Source organism: Hoplias malabaricus, chromosome 7, assembly GCF_029633855.1.
Source record: "Hoplias malabaricus isolate fHopMal1 chromosome 7, fHopMal1.hap1, whole genome shotgun sequence".
In the NCBI taxonomy this organism is placed as follows: Eukaryota; Metazoa; Chordata; class Actinopteri; order Characiformes; family Erythrinidae; genus Hoplias; species Hoplias malabaricus.
In genome coordinates this window covers 25,250,983-25,278,518 of record NC_089806.1, presented here as the reverse complement: position 1 = coordinate 25,278,518, position 27,536 = coordinate 25,250,983, and the positions used below count along the sequence as shown (strand labels likewise).

General features: G+C 39.7%; 1 protein-coding gene across 4 annotated transcripts; it reads left to right on the top strand.

Moving 5' to 3' along the window:
* Positions 1 to 431: 431 nt before the first annotated feature.
* On the top strand, positions 432 to 26,474 carry slain2 (SLAIN motif family, member 2). Of its 4 annotated transcripts, none has more exons than XM_066677982.1 (9): positions 432 to 1,161; positions 5,139 to 5,281; positions 14,604 to 14,774; positions 14,932 to 15,102; positions 16,403 to 16,753; positions 17,430 to 17,567; positions 22,662 to 22,700; positions 23,371 to 23,578; positions 24,513 to 26,474. In XM_066677982.1, exons 1-9 carry the CDS (start codon positions 692 to 694, stop codon positions 24,577 to 24,579), a joined length of 1,758 nt encoding a protein of 585 aa, XP_066534079.1. In that variant the 5' UTR covers positions 432 to 691; the 3' UTR covers positions 24,580 to 26,474. The 4 variants fall into 4 exon arrangements, with proteins under 4 accessions (XP_066534079.1, XP_066534078.1, XP_066534077.1 ...); XM_066677981.1 differs by lacking the exon at positions 22,662 to 22,700 and adding an exon at positions 19,411 to 19,491; XM_066677980.1 differs by lacking the exon at positions 22,662 to 22,700 and adding an exon at positions 19,408 to 19,491.
* Positions 26,475 to 27,536: the final 1,062 nt, after the last annotated feature.

Here is a 27,536-nt window from a genome sequence, read left to right as displayed (position 1 = left end):
CCTCAGCTCTTGTGCTATTAGACGGATTTGACAAATTTATCTGACTACTCTGAGGACCCCTGCTTTGCTGAAGAGCGCGGATTAAAGTTTATGTTAGGAAATGTATATAAACAACTCTAATTCAACGTATCACGTAACACAGTAGTTTACATTCGAAGCCTGTCGTTAAGAACTGTTTAAATGTTTACATAAAGAAATTTCTGAAGCTCGTTTATTCAACGGCATTGGCGAAGTTTCAACAGTTAACTCTATCTCATTTGTGCTGACTTTCGTAAAATCAGAAACCGAAATCTGTCGATATTTACAGAATTCGCGTTCCCGACAACAGTCGCTCCCAAAGACGCGCTCGTGCCCGGCGCGATGACGTGATGACGTAGAACCACTTGCCTTGCTCAGTGGTGTTCGGTTAAACATGGCGCCGGAGCCGCCCGTGTGTGCGCGAGCTCGGCAGAGATGACGAAGACGAGCCGAACCAAAGAAGAAGAGAAAGAGAAAGACAGTCAGAAAGAGAGTGGAGAGAGGGCGAAGACAGAAGGGAGGAAAGATTATAATGAAAAAGGGACACCGTCGCTGAGATCCTGAACCCGGAGAAAGAAGTTCAAGGAGCCCGTGCGCTCGGAGGAGTCGGTGAGAACCGGCGGACTGTGTTTATCACCCCGTTTTCCCGAGAACGAGCGGCTGTGTTTCGGAAATGGAGGACATCAACTCGAATATCAACGCGGACTTGGAGGTCCGGAAGCTGCAGGACCTTGTAAAGCGGCTCGAGCAGCAGAACGAGCAGCTCCGGAGCCGCTCGGCGCTACTATCTTGCTCCGGGGCTCCTGCTCCGCCCGCTACCGGGAGACCCCTCAGCGCCGCCTGCGACTCTCAGACCGCGGGCTCCGCGGGGTTCTGCGGGCCGCGGAGCTTCGGCTACGGCTACGGGTCCCTGATCGAGAATTCGCGCTGCTTCAGTCCGCGGCGCTCCTACCACGGCTCGTATGGAGCTTTCGAAACTGAGCCCACCGCCGTTCACGTCTCCTTGGGCGGAGGAATGACTGCGAGACACCGCGACTCCGTGACGGAGCTCATGAGCGAGGACGGGGAGAGCTCGGTTCTGGACGAGGTAGAGCTCCTGGAGCTGGAGGATATGGACTGTTTGAACGAGGACGAGGACAGCTGGTGAGTGGAGAGAGACAGAAACTACTAGAGGAGGAAGGCGAGGCCGAGTGGGACAAACCGGGGATCTGAAGTTTGACAGTTCTGAGACAGGGCGGAAATGTGGCCTGAGCAATGAGGGGGATCAGTGTCAGGGGCTTTCAGAATAGTTCCCAGCGCGAGTGAATGGAACCAGACATCGGGGGAGTTAGTAGTCGCAAAACCTTTTTCGCAGACAGTTATTAAATTACATATTCATTCATGTATTGATTTAAAAATTAGTGATAAACTTTTGGCCGTAAACATTAGTTATTAATGTATGGCGGGGAGGTACAAGCAGGACGTTGTGAGACAAAATAGTCCCAAAATCAAGCATTATATCAGATTTTCCAGTTTTATCAGTATCATCAATGTAAAACTTGGAGAACGGACGTTGGGTTGCAGTGAATTTATTACCCCTAAGTGTAAAGTTGTCAAGTGTCTGTACAAAGAACAAATGCACAATGTTAAGAGAGAACCACTGTGTTTAGCTCTTAACAACTGAATAATACAGAATACAGGGGAAGTTATCCTCAAGCTGACTGCACCGCATTTAACAACACCACATTATCTGTTTTCAGACGTGTGCTTGTTGGACAGCCTGTGTCTCTTGGCTTGTTCCCAATTGTGTGTACATGTTCCCTAGAAGTTTTTGTGTTAGAGTTGACAGTAGCACCTGTTTATATGGAGCAGGCGAAACTGCTTTGGACAGCCTTCCTAAACATTTGTTGTGTTGACAGCACCTGTGACAGTCCTGTCCTGAAGGAGGCCATGACTCAGAGTGTCCTGCCACAAAGGGCAGGGACAGGTTATGAGCACAGCGGGTGGGGGCTCTTTGTTGTCACCAGGTCCACCATGTGATATTTCAGAGATGACTCTGCAGTTTGGGGTTGGCTGTTGTGTGAGTAGTTTACAGTCCCTGTTGCAGGCAACATGTTTATAGCAAGTCTGTTTTACTGACCTTTCATGGGTGGGTTCAGTTCAGAGTGGTGGACTGGAGTCTCATGATATAGACTCTAGAGAGCCACCTATTTCGAAACAGCAGAAATTCAGTCTGGGCATGTGTGCTGAGAATGGCCTTCTGACCCATTTCAGACATCCCATATTTGTGTTTTTGATGAACAGCAAAAGGAAATTAGTTTGAAATCAATATGCTGCAACACCCCATTTTTATCAGTACTATACCGTGCTTTTATATTTATACCCTACAGCCCTAGTCTGCATTAGTTGGTGTTTTCCATTGGCTGTATTTGTAGGGCTATGAGGTTTAACGCAGTTTACTCAGATTTTCCCCTAGAATTCAGTAATCCTGAAACTTGAGCTTGTCTGGGTGAATTTGGACAGTATATGCGTGACACATTGAGGAGCTCTGGGGAATCCCTGCAGCAGCTGCACAGCTGTGGTCAGGGCCAATGGTGAGGACTCGGCGATGAGATCAGTGAAGAAATTTAAAACCTTAGATCTACTATCCATGTGTTGATTTCACTAACAGGACTGCTGGACAATTGGTGATCTTATCAAACATGTCAGTCCAAAATCAGTTATCACTGGGTTATCTGATGTAATCAGCTTCTTGCAGTTGACAGCAATAGTGTTTACACTGATTACATGTGATGTGATGTCGTCTTCTATGGATTTAAGTGGGTTAAGCCCACAGTCTTTCAGTAATCAGTCCTTCAGATCACCTTTTTTGACCTAATGGGTGGCTAACATAATTTAGCCTAGTAGCTGACTTGGGTCTTGGGTGATGTGATCATAAGGGGTGTAAAAACACATAACCATTTACACATGGCTTTTTGAATAGGTGTCAAGGGGACATTTGTGATCATATTTCTTACGCAGTTCCTGCTGAAGGAAGTGCTGCTCACATACTTCACGTTTTGATTGCTGGTTTGCTAGGCCAACTTATGAATGAACGGGAGAGGAGACACCAAAAGGTCCCAGGCTTATATGTGCAGTAATTTGTTACTACTGATGTCATGTAGACTGATGCGTGCTTAGCTAGATCTAAATCTGGTTTAAATGTCTGGATTATAAGGCCTCTCCATCCATTTTATCGTGTTTATATCACAAAACCCCTTCTCTAAAGGGAACTGTAGGCTTTGGAAACACCAACAAAGACAGTGGTAATGTTAAGCATTGTTTTATCCTTGTGTTTTTGGTGCTGTTGTTGTTGTATGGTACTGAGCACAGCTCCACACCTTAGTTCAGATATATGAGTGGAGTTTTTCCTCTTCCTTGTTGTTTCGTCCAGCTCTTGCCACCAATCCAAGGAGCATTTGAAACTCTTCAAAAGACCACAGTGTACTTTTATGAGCTGCTGTTGTGAGTTGGGTAAAAACAATGTGATAAGTGGAAGAACACAAAAACTTAATTGGAAACAGATAATCATTAACGTTAATTTAGGATAACAATTCTACAACTTCCTTCGGGATCAGTAGAGTCTTATAAATAAAACAAAATACAAATGCTATGTGGCAAGACATGCTAGCTTTAGTATTTGCCCCAAGTGTGTCCAATTGGGGAGGAAAAAAATAAATCTGGTTTGTTGTGAAATTGAGTATAATTGAGTGATTGTGTTAGCCCTGCATGTTAACATGTTTTCTCTCTCTCTCTCTGGATTCTCTCACACATGGCTTCTCAGAGTAGGGGGATTACACTAAGTGCCCATCTCTGTCACTCTGAGTCCCGGCGTAATCCTGAATTACCACCAGGCCGGATTAACAGGCAGTTGGCCGCTGTCCTGAAGCCAAAAAAGCTCCTGTAATCAAAAGTGTTTCAGTTGGCCTGTTTCACCCTCATTCCTAAATACCTCTTTAGACCCTTAATTCATGTTGTCAGATGGCACTGCAGTGAGCTTTGTCGCGCTGCTCTTTGGCTAATGAGACGTTGCGGTGATGATATCAAGCAGGCTTTTGTAGATAAATGCACCACTTAACAGTAGAACTGGGTTTTTATTTGAAGCAAATTTTGAGGAAGTGTCATTGGTAAAGAGACTTGAAATATCCAAGAGGGCTTCCCTTTTTGTTTTTTGTTTTGATTTTTTTTCCCCTTTAAACGGTCATACTACTTGTTTGATTTTCTGGACCTGTTCTAGCAGCTGTGTATATCAAGTGTCATTGTAGCTTCTTATTTTACACATAAAGTCAGACCCTGGTATTGTTTTTTGCCGAAGATGGAAACTTGTCTGTCTCTGGTTCTCTCTCACAAACCATATTTTTTTCTGTTTTATTTCACCCCTGCTTCATTGTTCCTGACTCAGGTTTTTGTTCTTAACTGTTGTTGTTCTCAATACTCTCTTCCCCAGGCATTTGTAGACTTCACTTTGTCATACTTATTGATATACTCTTTGTGTAACATTTAGCTTCTTATACCTGAAAAGTGAGTTTAGACCTGAAGTGTTGAACTGGATTGCAGTAGGTAGCATCTCTGCAGGTTTTAGTCATCATTCAACAATTCCTAAACTGAACTCATGAAGGTCATCTTAATTAGCTAATGAGTTGAATTATATGTTTAACAGGTCCAAACACTGTACCACTTTAATTAGGCAGAATGCTATTGGCCAGAAAGGGTCTAGTCTGACACTGCTGTGTCAAAGCCAGCAACTTCTCTCTTCTCCCTGCAGCAAATTGGCCTAATATTCTCTACCTGGGAAAGCACACCATGCTACAACAAGTAGTTCTTTGGTAAAGAATTTGGTAAATTCACCATATTCACCGTTTTTTTTCCTGTGAAGTGGATGTTCTGCATACAATTTGCTTTTTTCAATGAAGGGGGTATGTTTAGCAGAGCTTAATTCTGGATACACTTATATAATGAATGGCCCCCATATTACTTTTGTCCAGAAAAGGGATATCTGATGGCTGCTTAGTAATAAAAAGCTGTGGCAATGTCCTAAATCTACATCCTGTGACATCTGTATAAGTTGACTTTTTAAATATTGTGCCTGTGTATGTTTACAGGTTATATGAAGCAAAGCTGAACAGTCCTCTGCAGAAAGCCCTCAGCCCCATTGTGTGGTGCAGGCAGGCCCTGGATAACCCCAGCCCTGACATGGAGTCGGCCAAACGCTCCCTCCTCCACAGACTCGACCTCACCATGTCCGGTATCACAGATTTGTGCATATATATACACACACACACACACACACACACAAAGCCTTCTTTCATAATCTTACATGCTTTTGTAGTACCTTTAGTTGTCCTTTTTCTGTAACTTATTTTTTCTTTTGTTTTCTCCTTAGCTTCCTTCCCACATTCCTCCATTGAATATAGTTCTTTTTCTCTATATTCTCTCCAGTCTGGCTTTATTCTACTCCATCCACCTTTTTTTTTCTCACTGTTATCTGGCTGTCACTGGGCTTGTGTATGTATTCAGCATGTGGGCTGGCAGCTCCATGGTCCCTGTCTTTGACTTTAAGAGCTTCAACATCCTGGGGTGGGTGTGTGTGTGCGCGCACATGCACAATTTCACACTAATTATAGGGAAAGCTTTCTGGGAGGGCTCATATCAGTCGGGTTCTTACAGAGAGGGGTCAGTGCCATTTTTGCTCAGGTATGCTCATATGACTTTTGCTTCAGATTGAGCAACACTGTGAAAGGGTACTGATGGTGTACAGTTACCATTGAGCCACATGCTTCCGTGCATCTGAGCCTTTAAATGCATGTCTGTCAAACACAATAAGAGTATGTATGAGCAAATGCAGGCTTTGACGTTCACTCACCGCCAGTTTACATACTTTAATAAATCAGTAACTGCATGAGCCCAATAAATCTCCTGACCCAACCACCCCCTCCACAAACTCATTCACCCCAAAAAAAAAGTCTGATTGAAGGTTTGCATCTTTTCCAAGTTCCTGTTAAATCATTGTAACAGTGTCTGATTATAAAATTGGTGAAACCATACTTTCTTCTTGACCACACCTACAGAAAATATGAGCTCATTCATAAAATCATAACAATGAGCAGTTGTTTCATTCGTATTTACAGTAACTGTATCTGACTTGCATTACTGTGTAATTTGGGTACTAATGGTAGAGGGTATTGTTAAAAAGTTAGAAGATTTTCATGTACTTATTCATCCCACATTATTTCTTTTTTTTCCCCCTCAATCCAGCAATTATTTATCTATGCTGTCTACTAGTAGACTGAAGGAGAGTTGTTTAAAAAGATGGATGTGGCTGGTTGAACTGTTTTCTTTCTGCTGTCCACAAAGCCTAGTGCAGGCATTGTGCCTGTTCTCTGGTCTGAGGATTCCTAGACCGATTCATCACCTTGACCGACATTGGAACAGTTCCAAATGACTCACACTGTGGCACAGGCACCTTTTTTGTGTGCTATGTGGATTTGAGATATAATATCTAATCAGAAGTATTCCATTTTTGGGAATCATCCATATACAAATCAAGAATCTGGAGAGACTTGTCTGTAATGAAAGTGATGAAATCATATTTTAGGTGTGTCTAGTACATTTGTCAATAGGCTTGAAATATTTCCACTTTCGTATCGTCAAGAGATGAGGTGATGTAAAGATGACTTGTGTTTGTTTCCATGCATTTGCACCACTTTCATTTATTTCTAAATGTATGTGCGAGGTAAAAGGATTTTAGGGCACGATGATGATGTACTGTAATCTCCATTACTTGATGCTGAAGCACTTAACCAGGCCCCTTATTGATTTAGCAATGAGGAACATATCACAAACTGACTGTGTACCAGTAAAGTCAGCTTAATACTGGACTGCTGTCTAGTCTTGTTGTGATGGGTCTTTTGGGAGTCCTGCTTAATTGCAGGTTACTTGACTCACACTGAGTCTCTGGAGGGAGTCAAGTGTGTGCTCAACGTGTGGGCATTGTGTTCTATCTTGTGTCCTTTGGGACACACCATTTTAAGGGAGGCCTTTTGATTTTTTGCCTCTTCTCTATTCCTTGATTCATGCTTTTGAAATGTGAATAGAGCAGGATTTCATTGGAGACGATGTGCATGCGTGAGAGGAATAGAAGAGCGTGTTTGCACAGATGAAGGAAAACTGGATGATGTGTCCTTCTGCTGCCCTTTGCAGAAATCACCCATATGCTCTTTATTCTGACTTAGCTTATCTTGTGCATTTCATTTCACAACACAATTGTAGTGTTTTGACAGCAAGGGCCCAAAGTGTTATCATAGATATCATAACTGAACAATAAGAACCTAACAGGAACAGATCCACTGAGCCGAACTGAATGGATGTGCTGTAAACCTTCCTGCACCCTTGAGTCTTACAGAGGAGTATTTGCTCTCCTTGTAAACTGTCAAAAGAGAAGGAGCCGAGTTTGTATGGTGCTGTCTGCCCATGGTAACCGATCCCTTCTCTTTACACTTCTGTCTGAAATGTAAACAATAGCTCAGTGCTGTTAAAAGCTCCATGGTTGCATAACACACTGGAGAGGGACAGGAAGAAAAAAAGAGAAAAGATGAAGAAACCCTGTGCTCAAGCTTAATATCAAGGTTTTTAATTAATGTGTGGTTTTAACTTTGAGCTTAATATGAATAATTCATTATTTGTTTACACTAATCATTACATGAAATTTGCTCCAAATGCTTTCTTTAGTGAGGACTGTTGCAGAAAAACAGAACAGCTTTGCTTACCTCACCTCATCCAATGACTTCATCGTCATCATCTTTGTCATCCAATGACTTGATTTATGTACACATTTTTTAATTTAATTTAATTTGATTGGTCTTGAATCAGTATCCAAGAGGTAGAACAGATGGAATCAGTGTGGCCTTTGTAGACTGACTCGGTTCAGTAAGGAGGAGTCTTCATAGGACACCTCATCCTATCTCTTATCTAATGTTTGAGAGTGGCTTAGCTGTGATTTTGTGTGACCTAGTGGGTGGAATTTGCAATAAATAAACTAGTATTAATTAACTTTAAAAATGCAAAGAAATGCATCCTTTCAATTTTCAATGTTATATTTTCTGATTTATGGTATGCTATGATAAATTACCAAACTCACCTGCTCCTATAGATCAGTCAAACTTAATCGGTCCATAAACTGTAAATCTTACCCCACTCAGATAGACAGAGTTCTCCCTTGTGAGACTCTAAATTTACATATATTTAATTTTACATAGTGATGCTGTTGCAATTATATTCTCTATTATCAGATATTAGCTTTAACTTGTATAAAAGATACATTGTTGTATTTCACATTTTAATTATTGGACTCCAGATTATTTAGATGTTTCTCTTTTAAATGATCTGAATTATAATTAATTGAGCTGCATTAGTAATTCTGTCTAAATAATTATACATCTGTGTAATGATAGGCCTGGTGTATCTATTGAGTACGAAAATTGTGAATAATATGAAAACCTTTGCCTCTTAAAATTACATTTAATTTGGAAGGGAAGAATCAAATAAACATGAAGCTGGTAAATGTAGGATAAACAATGGTAGTTGGTTCACCTTTTGCCTTTTGTTATCGTAGGTATATGTTTTAGTGAAGTGGTGTAAATTTTTCGGAGAAAATGGGTTGGAAATTCTTTCCATTTCTGAAAGTGAAGTGCAGTACTCATTTTAAACACTTGCTTTGAGTATTATAGACTGGTCATTTAAGAACAAATAACTTGAACTAGCCTAGTAAACAGAAACATGTTAAAGCAGACATCAAATATACTTTGTGTCTGAGGAACGATGTTTTGAGATCTGTAGGGTGGTCAAAGACTCTTCAGTGTAAGGGCTTTAGAAACTCTCTCTCTCTCTCTCTCTCTCTCTCTCTCTCTCTGACTCTGTCTCCTCGATCACTCCATGCACATATATGTTTTCCTGCTTTCCTGTCCCTATTTTCTATCTACAATGAGCTACACCCCAACTTCCCAATATTTTCTACTCCTCAACTGCTTTGTTTAATGTCCTCTTTATTTCTGCTCTCTCTTTTTTTCCCCTCACAATCTGCCCCCTCTCTCCTCATGTGAACTGCTCTCAGCTTTGTTTTTTGCTTGTGGGTCTTTTTGCTCTTTGCAGTCACTGTCAGATTTCCCCCAAATAAACTCATTGTACTTCCACAGCACAACCTATTATAGAGCCCCAATGACTTCTGTGTTTCTGCAGCAGCCTTAATTGTGAGTCTAAATCTAAAAGGAATATAATGCCAGGCTTGTTGGATTTTTAGTCTGCCATAAGTTATTAGGTAGTGGTTTATTGGTGGGACAGACTGACGGTTAGTCGAGGAAGGCCAGGCTCTTTATCCTCCTAATGGGCTCTGCAGACTTATTAGCCTACTTTTTTTGCAGTATTCAAGCTAACCAGGGAGAAGTTTCTGTTTGTTGACATAGGTGATTCTATTCATGTGTGTATGTATGAAATACATACATGCAAACACAAATGTAATCACCCACATATGTAACCAACCTTTTATATATGTACCTCCTTGTTTCTAGACTCAGTGATCATATGAAGCCCTGTATAATTCTACAATTACAGATTGTGGTCCATTTATTGCTATGCATACTTTGTTAGAATGGAACCAACATCAATTATGCCCCTCCACATATCTGAGGCAGGGCTTGGAATGGACAGTATCCTCTTGCTCTAGTGTACATCCAGCCAGACTCACAATATATAATACACAGAATGTTACTTTTCCTTCTCTGATTGTGATGAGTGTTATATTTTAAGGTATTTATATGAGGATCCATAGTAATGTTGTTCAGTACAAACGTTGGCCAATAATTGTCTTATTTTTTCATTATGTTTCATATTTTAACCTGAAAGTTATGTCATCTGCATTTCTTGCAGAAATGTACATGTAAAATATTTGGTTAGGAACATTAGTTCTTAAATTGATGTAGCCCTTTTTGAAACAAACTGCACATATGCTAGATGAGTGATTTTCAGTCAGAATTTGCATTTCTGCACAAGAAGGGCATTTGAAAGTAGAAAAGATATATGCATGCACAAAAGCATTATATTTGCAGTGGCATGTAATTTATTTTTTAACCCGTTTAGGTAAATTTAACATGCTATTTTTTCAACCTCCATAATATTAGCATGTGCTATTAGAAAATGTTGAGCTCTAGTGTTGTTTTTCTGTAAAAACAACTAACTAAGAAGCTAAAACTTCCCAAGTGATGTATGCCATCACGTATTGCTGATACTTGCTATTAAAACAGATAACGTTAATGAATATTTTAGTTTACTAGCCTGTCAGATAATGCTCCCACCAAAACCATGACAGATCAGGACTTCTCTTATTTGGAGGTGACAGTGTGTAAGATTTTGGGAGCTATTTTAGTCCACATTTAGTACACTATACAACACCTTGTTTTTGTTAATGTGCAATCACTGTGTACCTTACGTGAAGCCTTCTTATCTATATAGTGAGCATGATGTCTTCCAGCAGAGGCCGCCATGTTCCTACTAGGCCCAGAGCAAATCAACCAAATCCCCTGCCACAAAAGTGTAGCTATGGATGATAGAGGGGTATTGAGTTAGTTACATTCTGTTGCATTTGGTGTATTGAATGTAAACAAAATCCCACAGAATGTAACTCACCATCATTCATTCGGATCCTACTAAATCCTTCAGGTTTTTATAGGGAAGGATTTATAGACAAATAATTCGTCATCTGTACATTTCTTTGAAATACAACTAATCAGTTTAGTTCCCATCTGCCTGGATCAGAAAATGAATGCGAGCTCTGTCTTTGATACACATACACCTGTGTGTGTGTGTGCACGCCAAAGGGATTTTCCTGTTATATATCTATAGATTTCAGCTAATATCTTTTGACCTGTTCTCTTATGTAACACATTGCTGCTCTTTTGTCAGTCCTAATTTCTGTCAGTGTCTGACTGAATCAGGACAGACGTTCCTTCTGGCTTTTCTAAAAACGCACACACTCCCACTTGTCAATCTGATGGTTAGCGGTCATGTCCCAAAATGCTTTAAAATAAATCATTTTAGACTGACATGTGGCACTCCTGTAGTATCAAGGAAATGGCACCTGGCTTATTATAATGTACAAGCTAAGGAACAGTTAAAGGGGACATCTATGATTGTAGGGAAATGCTTAAGTTGAAATTGTAAGTTTTTATTGACTGATTGAATTACCTCAGAAACTCATTTGTAACTTGAGTTTTGTGGCACTTTCTGTAATGCAGTTAACTGTTTCCTGAACTTGGAGACATTTCCAACTTAAGAAATCCAAAACAGGAAAATAAATCAATATTACTGACCTTTACAGCTGGAATAGAGCAATATCTTCATCTTAGTTTGTGCTTTTCAATGTTTGGAGTTCTCTCCATTGTTTAAAATACCCCAGATGCCAGACAGAGAGAGACTAGCTTACTGGACTGAGACAATATTTGTTTTTTTAAATGTTTTTTTTTTTTTGTTTTTTTTTTTTTTGTTTTTTTTTTTTACACACAGATTGCATGCTTGAAACTAATCTAATTTGTTAATGAAGCCCCAGACTGGAGAACAGCAAATATCCTCAGGATTTTATATCAGTATCAATTCAGTATTCACAAATTCAGCTGCTGGTGCTAACCAACAAGATACAGTGCAAATGAACAGAGGACATGGCTTTTTAAATATCAACTACAAAATTAAAGATAATTTTTCAGTATTTTTTGACAGTAAATAGAGGGTGAGTAATGATGTTAGAGTGGTTAAAATCTGCATAATACAAAGTCACATGTTCATCCACATGGGCTTTAACATCTACTACACTCTGATTTTTCTGTAGCTTTGTACAGCCCTGTCTACTTTATGTCTTGATACCACAGCTAGCGTGCAATCCAGTGTTAAACCTATTAATATCACGCCTGAAGTGCAAGAGTCTTAAAAATTGTGTCAAATTCTCTGGTGAGGCACACCAAAAAGTAAAAAATGTACTTTTCTTTCTTATATTTAAAAAAAAATTCAGAATTATCAAACTGATTCACGTATCTGGATTCTGTCAGTCAATGCTGACCTAGAATCAGCTGCTTTCTCCCATATATTTATTTATTTTTAAATTTGACACAAAATTATCTTAGGATCTTGATCACCTCTGTGAACGTGTCAGCCTTGACTCTATTGCTGGACATTAATAACTGTAATTCTTACAGTTAATCCGAAGTGCTGACCACTATAAATAACTCTATTATGTGGACAAGCCATTCCTGTCATTCAACCGAGCTGGTCATGCAGGGGATTTGAGGAAGTGTGCTTCTCCGTGTGAACATGGGTTAATGTGTTGTTGACATTGCACTTTTATGAGTTTCTAAAGAAGCCAGTGGGGAAGCCATTTTTTGCTAAATAATGCAGACAGAGAATGAGAGGGTTAATAGCAGTCCAGAAGAAGTATGAGTGTGAAGGATTGAGAGGAAAGGAGAGTAAATGTCAGGGCCAGTGGACTCTAATGGCCTCTTGAAAGTCCAGCTGTGAGTGAATGTAAGCATGTGTACACACACACACACACACACACACACGCTCCCTCCCTCCCTCACACGCACATAAACAGGATGATCATGTGAGTGTCTGTCTGCAGGGAGCTTGTTCCATTATCCTCTCAGTGCTCTTGTAAGATAGAATGCTGCTCTGGTTATCAGCCTGGTTCCCATGAACAGATATTCATCTTTAGAGAGGTCAGGTTTTCCAAATCTGCTATATGCCCAATAGCCAAAATACCATACATATTCAGGAAATACACATTTCCTAATCCAACAAAACTCACAGCTCCCAGTAATGATTCCAAACCTGACAGCCATCAAGCAAAGACTGAACTCCACATTCTTTTTTGCAGAACGTTAGCTTATAGCAATGCTCATCATTCATTCACTCATTTTATGTATTGCTTTATCCTGTGCAAGGGAAGAACACACCCAGGACAGGGCACCAGTCCATCACAAGGATCACTCAATGACATATTCACTCACACCTATGGACACTTTTGCACAGCCAATGCACCTACCAGCATGTATTTGTGGACTGCATAAGGAAATCAGAGCACCTGGAGAAAACCCACGCAGTCACACGAGGAACACACCAAACTTCTCACAAACAGTGCCCTGAGGTGGATTTTGAACATACATCCCCAGGATTCTGGAGCTGTGTGACAGTTACACTACCTGTTGTGCAACTGTGTTGCCCGTAACTGTCGTCAGTTTATCTAAAATATACCAAGATAGAATTTCTGAGCTGAAACAGCACCTAAAATAAAAAGTTAATTGTAGTAAATAGTAGTTATACATTAATTAATTGTCTGTAAACCTTATCAAGTTCAGGGTCGGGGTGGGTCCAGAGCCTACCCGGAATCACTGGGCACAAGGCAGGATCACACCCTGGAGGGGGCACCAGTATTTCACACGACGACATAGATACTCGCACCTAAGGACACTTATGAGTCACCAATCCACCTACCAGTATGTGTTTTTGGACCGCGGGAGGAAACCGGACACCTGGAGGAAACCCACATGGATACAGGGAGAACACACCAACTCCTCACAGACAGTCACCCGGAGCGGGTCTTAAACCCACAATCTCCAGGTCCCTGGAGCTGTGTGACTGTGACACTACCTGCTGCACCACTGTGCCACCCAGTAGTTAAACACACATCTGTTGGTCAGTTTTAATTTATGCATTTTACATTTTTTCCTCCCCATTTCATTCATTGCTAATTCTATTCCATAGCTAATGCTCCTTCAGTCACACTGCATATCAGATATATCTTGGGGTTGCACTTAGTAATACAGCTAAATTAATTAAGCGGAGATTTGTAGTTTAACAGAAATGTAAAAACATTAATGTGTTCTATGTATAAAGTGTTGTTTTCATCCTGGCCTTGTTTGATCAACAAGAATTAGTCCCACATGCTAGATTAAAAATGAGCTTAACAAATAGTTTGAGAGAAAAAATCATAAATATTCACAAAATATCCTATCCATTCAGATCGCAGAGTGATTATTAGGTTAAATCAAGTTCAGACCAATATTGCAAATGAGCTGCGACATCCCAACATTAAAGGCCACCAGTGGCCTTTCACAACAAGAGCTGCACTACTGGACTGCAGCGTAAATAACCAAGTCTTCATGGTGCATTATTTCTTACTGAATGGCTGTATTGAGGTAGACACTGGACTCTGTGTATGTACTACTGAGTTACTGGTAAACAAGAAATGTGTTTGTGTGACAGAGAGAGAGAGAGGATGTATTGTGCTCATAGGAACTAGAATAGATTGTACAATAGATTGTATTGTTAACACTGTGCAGACCAAGAAATGCTTTCTGTATGTGATTTGCTGCTGCCATATGCTGTAATGGACTTGGTAAAATGATTGGCATTCCAAATTGCCTTTATATTTGCATGTCCTTAGAAAGATTGTGTGGTATAATTTCACATCTCTTTCATTGCATATTCCTTATAAATGCTAACCTCTTGTTCATTTTATCTGTCTACAGCAAATAAGAGGCGCAGTCTGTACGGCAATACTTACAGCCCTCAGGTGAGCTATGGAAGCCAGTACAGTCCAAATGCAGTCAACAGTCCCTACAGCAGTGGCTTCAACTCCCCCTCCTCCACTCCATCCAGAGTGCCTATTGTCAAGCAGCTAGTACTGCCTGGCAGCACAGGTATATACTTACCTCAACAATAAGTTAATGGTAGCAATAAATCATTTGCAGAACGTTAGAAGAGTCCTTTTAGACTTGTAAAGTAGTGTGATTAATGTATGTATCTATATTTCCATCATCATTTAGAAATCTTATTATAGAAATATTTTGTTTTCAGGCCATCAGCGGGGATCAACAGACAGAAATCCCCCAGCAGTAAGCCCCCAGTCGTCTGTAGACAGTGAGCTAAGCACATCAGAAATGGATGAAGACTCTGTGGGTTCCTCCACCACTTACAAGCTCAATGACGTCACAGACGTGCAGATCCTCGCTCGCATGCAGGAAGAGAGTGAGTAGCTCTGTTGGCCAATTTTTAACATGAGTGTATTTAGCTTTCTGCCCTTGGATTAAAGAGGTCTGGCTTTAGTGCTACATCATGTCATGCGGTATTAACCTGGTACCTCCTGATTTGTTTATTCCTTATTCCAGTTTGTATTTAAATAGGTATTGAAGGTAGGTCCGTCTTTTGAGCTGCCAGTAATTTCAAAATGCTGCAGTAAAATTACCTGAAATAAAGTCACATTTAATTATAGAGCATATTTATAAAAACAGATGTTAACCAATGTGCTGTACAGTCCAGTAAAAGAGAAACTAAATTAAAAAAAAAAATACAAAAAGTATATTTTAAACAATTCTGTCATGCTGTGAATGCAATATTAAATAGCTCAAAATATTAAAGGTGGAACGTGTATTCATATTAATTATGTGGTGCAACAAAGTGCTTACCAGATGTATTTGATGGTATTAACAACTATGTTGTAACTGTGAATGAATGAATGAATATTACAGTGTAATTAGTATGATTTTAATTTTGTTTTGCTGTACATGAAATTAACGACCAATTATTATGGTACTGTGTTTTGTCTAGTTTTTATGCAAGCAAAGGCATTTACATAACTTTAATCAGTAATATTTGCATTTCAGTTTGCCATGTGTTGTATTCCTGTGCTCGACAGCTTTATGTCACTTTTACAGTAATGAGCTTACCCATAAAGAAAGGTTTGAAATTAGTGAATAGATAACAGTGAAGTTATTTATCTATACACTAAAGTACGCCTTGATCTGTTTTAGGGCAGTCTTATAGTTAACTTGGTTTTCTGTAGTACCTTGTCTTACAGATTTCTTCTATATTAATATGCAAATATCCATTGTCTCACTCGTTTGTTTCTGTTTCTTAATGTCTGCTGTGCTTGTGGCTTTGCAGGTCTCTCTCTTGTGGACAGCTCAAATGGACCATTTGATTTATTCCTCTGTGGTCTTTTAAGGTCTTACAAAGGTTTTATGTAAAATATCTCTATCTCTAGGAGAATTCAGGGTTTGAAAACAGTATCACAAAGAAATTATAGTGTTTGCATTTAAACAAAAACTTTGGCAGGTCGGACAGAACTAATTAAGTCAAAACCAAGGGTATTTTTTTTTTATTCAATTAATTAATTAATTAATTTTATTTATTTATTTTTTTCTCCCACTTCTCTTTCTCTCTCTTTCCAGTCTTTGGGACTTGCAGATAAAAAGTTGCTTTGTTACAAGTCACTCTACCTATATATTATACAGTGGTTTATAGTAACCCTAGTCTTGTCCATCTCCAGGCCTGCGACAGGATTATGCTGCCACTGCATCGCGACGTAGCTCAGGATCCTCCTGTCAATCCCTGCGGCGTGGAACACTCAGTGACCAGGAACTGGATGCACAAAGCCTGGAAGATGAGGAGGAAGCGCTTCACCCAGCACTGCACCATCCTCCAGTGGCCCGTTTCAGTCCGTCTCCTCGGCCTTCACCCCGAGTCTCACCACGCCACTCGCCACGCTCGCGCTCTCCTGCACGCTCGCTCGAGTACACCCGGGCCTCGCCTCAGCCTATGATCAGCCGCCTTCAGCAGCCCCGCCTTTCCCTGCAGGGCCATGCCCCTGAGCCCCACACCAACGCCATTAAAAACGAAGGTAGGATTGATCTTGGAATATGTGCAGTTGTAATCCAAGCAGAATGGGAATTGGTCTTGTCTTACTGAATAAACTTGGCCTTCCCTGAAAAAGACATTATTTGGATGGCAGCATGTTTCTCCAAAATTTTTATGTATTGTTCATCATTAACAGTGCTGTCACAGATGTGCCAGTCTCTGAGGCCATGTGCACTAATCAATCCAGTCAAACGTTCTGCCTTCACAGGTGCTGTTGAGCCGTTTTATCACTTGCAATGTGCACCCGTTTACACACACACACCCGGGATTCGCATTTTTTGCTTTTTTATATATGTGTCTTTCAACACTTCACCTGCTGCTCAAAATTTAAAGATTGTGATTGAGGATTATTTTGCAATTGGGAATTGATAATTTGTTTATATTGAAATTGTTCCAGCGTGAATCAGCCACTAACCGATAGCCTGTAATTTTCTTTTCAAGAGATTGTTGTAATTCTTACCAGACTTTATTGAACGTATCATAGAGGCAATTGGAGGCTTAATCAAGTAATTAATTTGGAATGATGACTACAAGTAATGTTTGTTCATAAACATAATAGCATTGATTTTACTTGTGTTAAAATGATTGTTGGACAAGTATAATTTAGGAGCTCTGTTTTAATGTTTCTAAATTGTCTGCATACCTATGTGCATGTGTAGAGAAAATGCGGCGCAGTCTTCCCAACCTGACTCGCTCTAGCTCTGGCCCTACTGCTGAACCTGTGAAAAACAGCCGCAGCTGCGAGTCCAACCTGCAAGTGCCAAATGGATCCCCCCGACACCAGAACCAGTCAACTAGTGAGTAGACAGACACACGTATACATACATACACACACACACACACACACACATTGTGTAGACAGGCCAGTTTTACTTTATTTTGTTACTGGACAGAAGCATTTACTTCAGAAAGCTAGCGGATGTGGACATCTGCAATATTTTTGTGACTATAACTGAATGTTCTCACTCCTACAGATATGTGCATTTATATACATAGAAAACTTACATAATATCTGTAGTATATGTTGTCTTATATAAATATCTAATGGAAATGTCTAATTTCAAGAAAAGTGTTTAAGTATTCTTCTATCTTTACACATGTACTTACTGCATTCTCAGTGCATTGGCTGTGGTGGAATGGGATCTTATCTTTTGTCTGGATTACTCATTCTTAGCATTCACTTTAATTTCATGCAAAGTATCTTTCTGGTGAGAATTTTGGAAGTTATTTGAACAATTAGCAAAAATATGGCATTCATTTTTACTTGTTTTGAGCATTTTAATAATGAACCATAATCTATTAAGAATAACAATATGATACTATGTAAAAAGAATTTTGTTCTACAGGGTGTGCCATTTATATGGATACACCTTAATAAAATGGGAATGGTTGGTGATATTAACTTCCTGTTTGTGGCACATTAGTATATGCGAAACTTTTCAAGATGGGGGGGGGGGGGTTGTTGGGGGGATGGACCATGGCTGCCATTTTGAAGTCGGACATTTTGGATCCAACTTTTGTTTTTTCAATGGGAAGAGGGTCATGTGACACATCAAACTTATTGGGAATTTCACAAGAAAAACAATGGTGTGCTTTTAACGTAACTTTATTCCTTCATGAGTTATTTACAAGTTTATGACCACTTATAAAATGTGTTCAAAGTGCTGCCCGTTGTGTTGGATTGTCAATGCAATTCACACACTGATAGCAACACCGCAGGAGAAATGCTAGCACAGGCTTTCAGTATCTGTAGTTTCAGGTGCTGCACATCTTGATGGTATGGTGTGATATATGGGGTCAGAAACTTGTAAATAACTCATGAAAGAATAAAGTTATGTTAAAACCATAACTTTGGTTTTAACAAGAATGTTTTTCTTGTGAAATTCCCAATATGTTTGATGTGTCACATGACCCTCTTCCCATTGAAAAAACAAAAGTTGGATCCAAAATGGCCACCATGGTCACCACCCATCTTGAAAAGTTTCCCCCCCCTCCCATACAATAATGTGCCACAAACAGGAAGTTAATATCACCAACAATTCCCATTTTATTAAGGTGTATCCATATAAATGGCCCACACTGTACAATGTAAGTATTCAGAGACTGAATCTGTTGACTGAAAGTTATAAATAGATGTGAATGAGCATGCCTGATATATTCTGCAATGTCAGTACATAGCGTGTTGCCTCACTGGCACTGGGAAGTAACTTCATGTTTCTGTCACTATTGCATCTCATTTTACTTCTGTTCTATTGCATGCCGATGCTTTCTCTATCCAAACCCCTTCCACTCTCTTGGCTGAAGTGATGATAGTTTGGCTTTAAGATTGGTGATGATGGTCTTGGCTTGGTGCTGTCTTTCTAGGTCAAATCATTCCCTTTTCTGTGGCCCCCTCTAGTGGCTGGTTGTCCCTTGGCTGGGTAACAGTGCCCTCCCTCTCTATTTGAGGCATGGCTGGCTTCCACATCGAGCTTTACTTTATCGGAAAGGCCCACCCTGGTTGTCCATCTTTTGGCTGTCCTTTTTTTTAACATTACTGATCCTTGATCAGTGTTTTATAGATGATTGCTAAAGGCCTGTGTAGACACTGTCCTCAGGCCAGTCTTAATCAGACAGTATCGTCTGCTTACTTCTCAGCAGCGCAGCACCAAAGGCTCTCCGGGCCAGCTCGCGCCTCTCCCAAACCCAAAGAGCGGCTTCAGAGCCCCACATCTCTACGAGGTAAAGTACACCAGACAGCCCCAACCTGACCTAACTGCTGTACACGAAAACTTTAATTTTCAGAACCATGCCCACCATTTACCCCTAAAAGCTGCCCTTGTTTATTGCCATCACTCTGCTGTACAAAACGAAGTAATTATATATTAAACTAGATAGACAATTTTAATGATTTAATTTTCAGTTCCATTCTATATACATTCTGCATTGCTATTTCTTTCTTCTGTATAAATTTTTTTTAATATTTGGGAAAGTATGCAAAATTCTAATTAAATAACAAAGAAGAGATTACTTCATCGCCTTTAATTATTACATTTTTTTTATAAGCGCTCATTCCAAATCTGGAACGTGCAATACATTGCAAAAAATGTTAAATATAGGACATTTTCTGACTACAATTAGGGCATGTTCTCTTAAGTAGATAATGCTTACGCATAAATGGGCCACCCAAGAAAGGAATTTATGACCAGATAAATTAGTACTTTATTAAGAATATTCCTTAATGACTGGTTTTATGGACTGTAGGGTTTTCAGACTGCAATATCATGAAACAATTCAACAAATATGAAAAAAGTCCCAAAGCTAAGAAGCAAAACTATGATCTTTGACCCACCAAAAGCCATAGTATTAAAAAGGATCATGTCGACGAATGCTTTGATAAAATGTTTCCAGTAAACACTATTGTTCCTGTCTACAAACACTGTTAAGCCCTGCAGAAGCCATGTTAACAGTCTCCAGGAAAGCTGCCAACTTCCCTGTGCTCAAGGGAAACTAAATAGATGTACAGTGGAAATGTGTGTGTCAAGTCAGCTTTTCAGATTGTCTATGAAAATTATGAACAAAGGAAAAAAAGAACCATGCAATTGGTTACTTGGTTGAAGTTGAAAAAAAAAATGTTTTGAATGAACATTCAGACATAATATTTTGGCCAGCTCTTTGTTTTTGAACTCACTGTTCATTCTTACAGCTCTACTGACCATAGAGATGCACTTTGTGCTTCAGGTTCAGACTGCCCTTTCAGCCTGTTCTTCTAAGGTCAGGACCATCATAGGGAAGGTATGATTTGAGCGATGGAACATTTTCAGTGCTGCAGTGACACTGACGTTGTGGTAGTGTGTTGTCACCTTTTCACACTAGCAGCCTCCAGGTGACTGTATTTTGTGGTTGTGTTTGAGGCCTCTCAAGTTGTCGCGTTTGGACAAATACAAGGTACCATTGTCCATGTATGTGCAAAGATGTAACATGGGAAAATAAGAAACAGGAGTTATGAGTCTCTCTTGCACATTTACAACCTCTGTCGATAATAGGAATGAAAAGGTAGGAAAAGAAAGTCCAGAGAGCATAAGCTGGGGAATTTAGACGGATGCAACTTTGATTGGGCCTAGGGATTTGTTGCAGCCAGTCTTTGGAAAATGTTGCTTCACCATGTCATAACTCGTTTGCATAAAGTTGAGAAAAACTCAACATTATATGTTGCTTTGTGTCCATGAATGAATGCTGCAGCTTTTGGCTGAGAAGATGTATGGGGTTATGATCCTGTTCCCACCACCACTGAGATGACTCGTGTTTGTTTGCTCGACAGTGTGAAACACATTAGTTGTTTTCAGTCCATGTATTCAAAAAGCCAGCAGTGTTTCCAGGTGTGGCACTGTCGTCTATTTTTACTCCTATCACATCCGTTAAACTTTTCATCCTGCTTTGTAACATGCTGTTACCAATGACTGTAAACATGACCAGAAAATCTTCTCTCAAACATAAAAATCAGTACAGGTCTAATGCCTCTACTGGCTGGTGGCAGAATGATGTGTCTCTGCCCTCCACCATATGTTTTCTGTGACAAAGTAGCCCAATTTGAATCTAATTTTTCCAGTCCACTCTCTAGTTCCATCAGTTAGTTTGCCCCATGCTAATATGGCACACTTTATATACCCCCCCCCCCCCCCCACCCCACAAAGCAATGTTTAAAACGTTATTTTCTATATGATAAGAGACTGGAGTTACACATGGGGATGCTGCCTTTTCATAGACCTGTCCATTAAACAGAGTGGATTAGTTGTAGTGGAGCTGTCAAACATCTCATATGTAGATGTTTTGACATTCATGTTGTGTTTTGCTCTTGGCTGCACCATGCTCATGCACATCTCTGCTTCAGACAATGTAAGTGAAGTTAACAGTTAGCAGTTACTGGCGTTTATCAACTTTTCATTCCAAATTAAAAAGGGTAGCAATGAGTTTCTGGTGTCTACAGAAGTTTCCTCCCCACTTCAAATGGAGCAGAAAGTGGCCCCGGCAGAGTTAGCCATTCCAACATAAAGGCCACCTAAGTTCTGTTACCTACAAAATTTTCATTCCACCTTAAAAGGGGCAGTGGTTATGTCCCTGGTAGAATTTTCCATTTCACCTTGCTGCACCTTTTCTTTTTTGGAATGTAAAATTCTCACACAGAGCATATGAAAAAGGATTGAGCAATGAGAATTTTAGGTTGTTGGCAGCTTGTAAAAATTCTCTCTGTTCCTGTGCGTCTGAGATGGCGGTCTGTGAGAAGGTGGCAGATCTACCCAAATTAGGCCGTGTGTCTCTCAGCCACTGCTGTCTATTGCCCAGACTCTGGTAACAAATTTGACAACTTCCATGTTTTATGCAGTTGTTGGCGGTTACACACTGTGGTATTTTTAGTGGCTCAACACATTTGCGTAATACGTACTGAAGATCACGCTGACTTTACTGGTATAATATATTTCCACCATTTTCCAGTATTTGTTGTTATAATTGTCATAAATGACAGGTAAGTGCACTCACACTTTGAAGAAATGCTGCTACACCCATAGCAAAAACTGTAGCAAATGTGAAAAGCACTTTATAATTTTCTTGGTGAATAGAGTTATTTACATGGACGTTTTATTTGTTCACTGAACCCAGGCAATGTGATTTTGGTTTAAAAAAGCTGCAACAAAATTGGTAAAAAAAAAAAAATGCCATCACCCAGTTTAGTTGTAGAGGAATTTGAATCAGCTGTAAAAGCATATGATTGCATCTCTAGAAATATATATATGGTGCAGTCTGTTCCATTTGGTAAACATTGTAGGAATGCACACTACTGCCTCAAAATGAGGGCTTATAAAGATTGTCTATGAATGAATGTGAACCCAAGAATCTCCTGTTTCTATCTGTAGTTCATCTCTCGTGTTGCTTTGGAGAGGAGGGAGATTTCAGTGAGTATTCACTGAGGATCCAGCTCATACTGTGATATTATGTGTTTATATTTGTGAGTGTGTGTGTTGATGTGTGATTATGCTTGTGTTGTGCTATGAATATTACTTTCCATTTTGCCACTAGAGGGAGTAGGAGATTCATGCTCCACTGTGTGAAGATATTGGGAATCGTATGCTAGCATATTCCTCAGAATGAGATAATTTTGTCCCATCTAGTCACATTATCATTTATTTTTATTGCTTTTTAGAATAATATGCTTGAGAAAATTGATGTGGTGCGTGTAAGTCTGTGAAAGTGAACTGTTCATGCACATGGAGTTATGTTCCACTGTGGTGATGGAGAACGTGATTCCTGTGGTTTGTGTGATTTCAGTATTCATGTCCATCAAGTGTCCATCATTTTGGCCTAAGGTCATACATGATAAATCTTTGTTATTTATTTTTAATCCATTTGCTGATTGATTGGTTTCATACAGTGCTTGAGTGCTGGGTGACTGATTTTTATTTATTTATATTTTTTATTCTATTCAGAATCAGCGTTGCTGTTTATCCCTTTCTGTTTTTGGACTTGTTTCCTCTTTTTTCTTTTTGCATGAATTATTTTGATGAATTCTTATTATTAATTTTCAGTTCCACATCTTAATCTGTTTTGTTTGTGTCTTCTCTACAGTCCCCTCCAGTAGTAAAATGCGGACCCCTGCAGCACCCTCGCCTCTGGCCCTTCGGCAGCCTGTAAAGGTTGTGTCTAATCCTGGTTCAGGCACGGCCACACCCACACGCTCTCTAGCCCCGCCCCGCAGTGCTCTGCCCCGCCCAAGCGTCTCTGCTGCTGGGGCTTTACCTGTGCCTCGCAGCAAACTGGTCCAACCTGTGCGCAGGTACACACACACACACACACACACACACACAATGTCAGATTATCTTTTTTTTACTAGATCTTTTTATATGAAAAACAGTCTGTAATAGACAAAAATCTCTATTTCCTTTAAATTGTGGAACAGCTGGCGTACATGCACTGGCTTTGAGTGGCGATGTTAATCAGTTGCTGACTGTAGGAGGAGATTTCATGCCACTCCACATTTTCTCACTTTTTAATCTTAGTTTTCATTGTGATGGCATGGCACTTCTTAGTAGTAGTAGTAGTACTTAGCTCCTTTACCACTGCTCTTGTGCTTTACACTCAGCTACACTCAACTCAACTAGAGTAATGAAGTTCAAATTAATCATACTATCCTTGAACAAATAGTAGCTACAGTACCTTGATTGAAAAGCCCTTACATATGGCATAGCATTGGGGCCAAAACCAAACAGAACCATGTTGTATTGTCCTTATAAGAATATATTGTGTCTTATAAACTGTGTAGATGACAAAAGTTAATGCGTATGTACTTACAAAATAAGACATTTCATTACGTGTCCAGGTGAACGATTCTGGGTGCTTTCACACACAACTTGTTTGGTCCCAGCTCTTCTGACTTTTCTGTTTGTTCTGAACCAAAATAGCATGTGTGAAAGGTATCATGGACTGGTCTCAACGACCAATTTTTTTGTCTGACCAAAAGGAGTGACCTCACTTAGGATCAGGCTGAACTATGGTTTGGTTTGTGTGTAGTGTGAAAACATATCTTGGACCAAATACAGGAAATTGAGGCAGTATAAATGTCAGATGAATTTGACCAGACGAATTACTCAATACCTCAATTCCAAAAAGAGTAAAAAAAAAAAAAAAAAAACATGTGTAAAAACATTTGTTCCTATAACCATGCCATTAAGTTGCCTTATGATCAATGTGTGTATGTTTCTGTCTTACAGGTCTCTACAAGCTCCCCGCACATACAGTGGCATGAGAGACGAGAGCTGGAGAGAAGGCTGTTACTGAGCATGCTCATAAGCCTGCAGCACAAAGGTGGACCACCAAACCTGGCACTTTACCAACCATCATTTTCAGATGAAAGAGAAAAGCGCAAGAGACACACAGCATCCCCATACAATCAGCATTGTGAGGAGGTTCTCATATCTGGGAATGGATGGAGATCAGAGAATGCCAAAGAAAACAGCTGCCACCAGGGGGCACTCTCAACTAAACAGAGCCTACACAGAATATACGTCAAACCCAGTGCTCTTTGCCTCAATGCCTACTCTCTCTTTTTACACTCTCTCTCTCTCGACACACTCTCTCTCCACTTCACTATTTCTCTCTGCTTCTGCACCTGAAAAGGAGACCCTTGACTATCGTTACTTGCATTTTCTCTGTAACGGGCCTGTTGCAATCCTGTGAGCGTGGAATAGTCTTTTAAAATTATGTAATGGATGTCCTTGATGCTTGCAGGACACCTTTAAAAAAGTGGCTATTTGAACTGAACCCATAATAGTGTCCTTCTCCCAGAATGTCTTGTCATATCTATGTGACAATTATTTATTTAGAAATCATTATTTAAAAAGATTTTTTTTTCCAAAGTATATTCATACTCAGTATTTGTTTTCTTTTTTAAGTTCCGAATGTTTAAACCTCAAATCTAAAGCTAAGTTTCCAAAGCATTTTTTAGTGGTTTCACAACAAAGCGGCTGGATATGTTCAGAGCCTGAGAGAACATTTCATTTTATCACCATGTTTCAGTCTGGAACAGTGAGATACAAACCCAGATGGATTTTTTTTTAATAAATATAAGTTTCAGGTGTTAAATTGTTGTAGAATCATGAAATATTCTACTGATTCCAGGAGGATAATGGGTAGTGCTTGGTGAAATCAACCATATTTCAGATGATGTGTCTTGTATCCCTGTTTGGCAGTGGAATTATGGTAAATCATTAAATGTTGAACATTCGTTGTTAAATTTGGTGAAACAAAATGTTTTTTGTGCATATTATAAACATGATGGATGGTCAGTCCATCAGTCTGTTTCTGGCTCAGGGGAAGGGGTCATAAGATGACATTGTTTTGTGTAGCGTGGTCGTAACTAAAGAACCTGAAAATATCTCAAGAAAAGCTGATCATGGACTTTTCTCTTTTTTTGGTTGCTCCCATCATCAGGTTTTTTATGATGTATTTGAATTAAAACCTAATCTTTTGCCAGTTTAAAATAACCTATGTAAAACTAGATGACCCTTTTGATGCTGAAATACATGGCAAAAGCACAGGAATCAATGCCTTAAAGGCAAAGCTTCCACTATCTTTCCTTAGGTTGAAGGAGCTACACCATTTTCCAGTGAGAATCACAGATGAGGTGTTAAACAGAACAGTGCCGGTGTGGACTGGCTGTGCCACTTCAGATGCACGGTGGGGTCCTCACCGTCAACGTGTGATATTAAGACTGCAAGTGCTTTTTTTTTTTTTTTTTTTTTTTTTTTTCAAAACATGAGTGCCTATAATTTATCAAACCTTATTGCTTTCATGACACATCTTTTTTTTTTCTTTTTCAGAACTTTATTTGGTGCCAATTGCATTATTTTGCCAATATCATTTGCTTCAGGGGTCTCTGCATTTCTTGCTTGATATTTTTTTTGGCTAATGTATTTGGTTTTGTAATTGCTTTGATAACATTTATATTTGCTTTTTGGAACAAAACGTTATAATCGCCTTGATATTTATGACTAAATACTCTGATAAGAGGCTTATTTATTAAACAGAGATGCCTCTGCACGGTGTGAGGCAGCATAAGTGGGACTCCTGAGGACAACCATACCACACTATTTTGTGGACTGTTTTGTTAAAGATTTTATATCTCCACAGACATGATGCTCAGTTTCCCCTGTGTTATTTCACATTTCAAATAAAAAGTCAAAAAATGCCATCTGTTCCTGTCTGATGAATCCAGAAGCCTTCACATGTTTAATATTCCATTCGGTGATCCATTACATCAGGGGTTCTCAAACCAGCCCTCAGGGACTCTCAGACGCTTTGTGTTTACTCTCCCCACATATCTGAACTAAGCAATAAAGAATGCTGAATCACTGGTAAAACTCAAGTGTTCATAGGTGTGAGTGTGTGTTGCCCTGTGAAGGACTGGCACCCCCTCCAGGGTGTGTTCCTGCCTTGCGCCCTGTGATACCAGGTAGGCTCCGGACCCACCGTGCCCCTGAACTGGATAAGTGGTTACAGACAATGAATGATTGTGTACTGGCTGGGGTGCTTAATCCTTATCCTTATGTCTCCAGGACCAGGATTTATCAGCAGCACATTTTATAGTTTGTCTAGTATCATTCAAACAGGCAAGTTACATTTCTGTTGGGAGTTTAAGAACACATTCATTTTAAATAAAATATTATTCTTGGTATTGTATTTAAGGGAACATCTACAAGTGTGAGTAAACCCAGTTCTCTCTGGTTGTTTACATTCAGAAGCTAAGCATCTTTTAAGGTGGAACAGCGTGTTTAAGGGGACTGTTGTTTGAATAAAAACTTACAGAAAAGATAAACTTCATCCACGTACACTGTTTGAATTACCACAGAAACGTATTGTAACTCTGGTTGTTTAGTTTTGTAGCACTTTAGTACCTTAAGTGATACGAAACAGAACAAACAAGTCAATATTACCCACCTATTGAGTAGAAATAAAGCAATCATTTTTCAATGTTTGGAGTTCTCGCCGTTGTCAAAAAATACTCCATTTGCCTCTGCCTTCAGTAGAGAGAGAAAACCTTGCAGACTGGACTGCGAGAGTTTGTTATTTTACTCATTTATAGACACAGAGGCTTCGTAAAAAGAGAGGAGAGCTAGTAAATGGTGGGGAATCTTATGAATTTTATAAAAAGTGTTTTTTAATTACAAGCGTAACTAAGCTCAAGAGTTCAACAAGGCTTTTGAGCGGCATATTTGTATGTTGAACATACTCCATTA

What these genes read in the sequence shown, in the direction of transcription:
- slain2 (XM_066677980.1), top strand. Translation starts at nt 692, where the DNA reads ATGGAGGACATCAACTCGAATATCAACGCGGACTTGGAGGTCCGGAAG. An exon ending in AACGAGGACGAGGACAGCTG is followed by an intron (nt 1,162 to 5,138) that starts GTGAGTGGAGAG and finishes GTATGTTTACAG; the next exon opens with GTTATATGAAGCAAAGCTGA. An exon ending in CAACGCCATTAAAAACGAAG is followed by an intron (nt 16,754 to 17,429) that starts GTAGGATTGATC and finishes GTGCATGTGTAG; the next exon opens with AGAAAATGCGGCGCAGTCTT.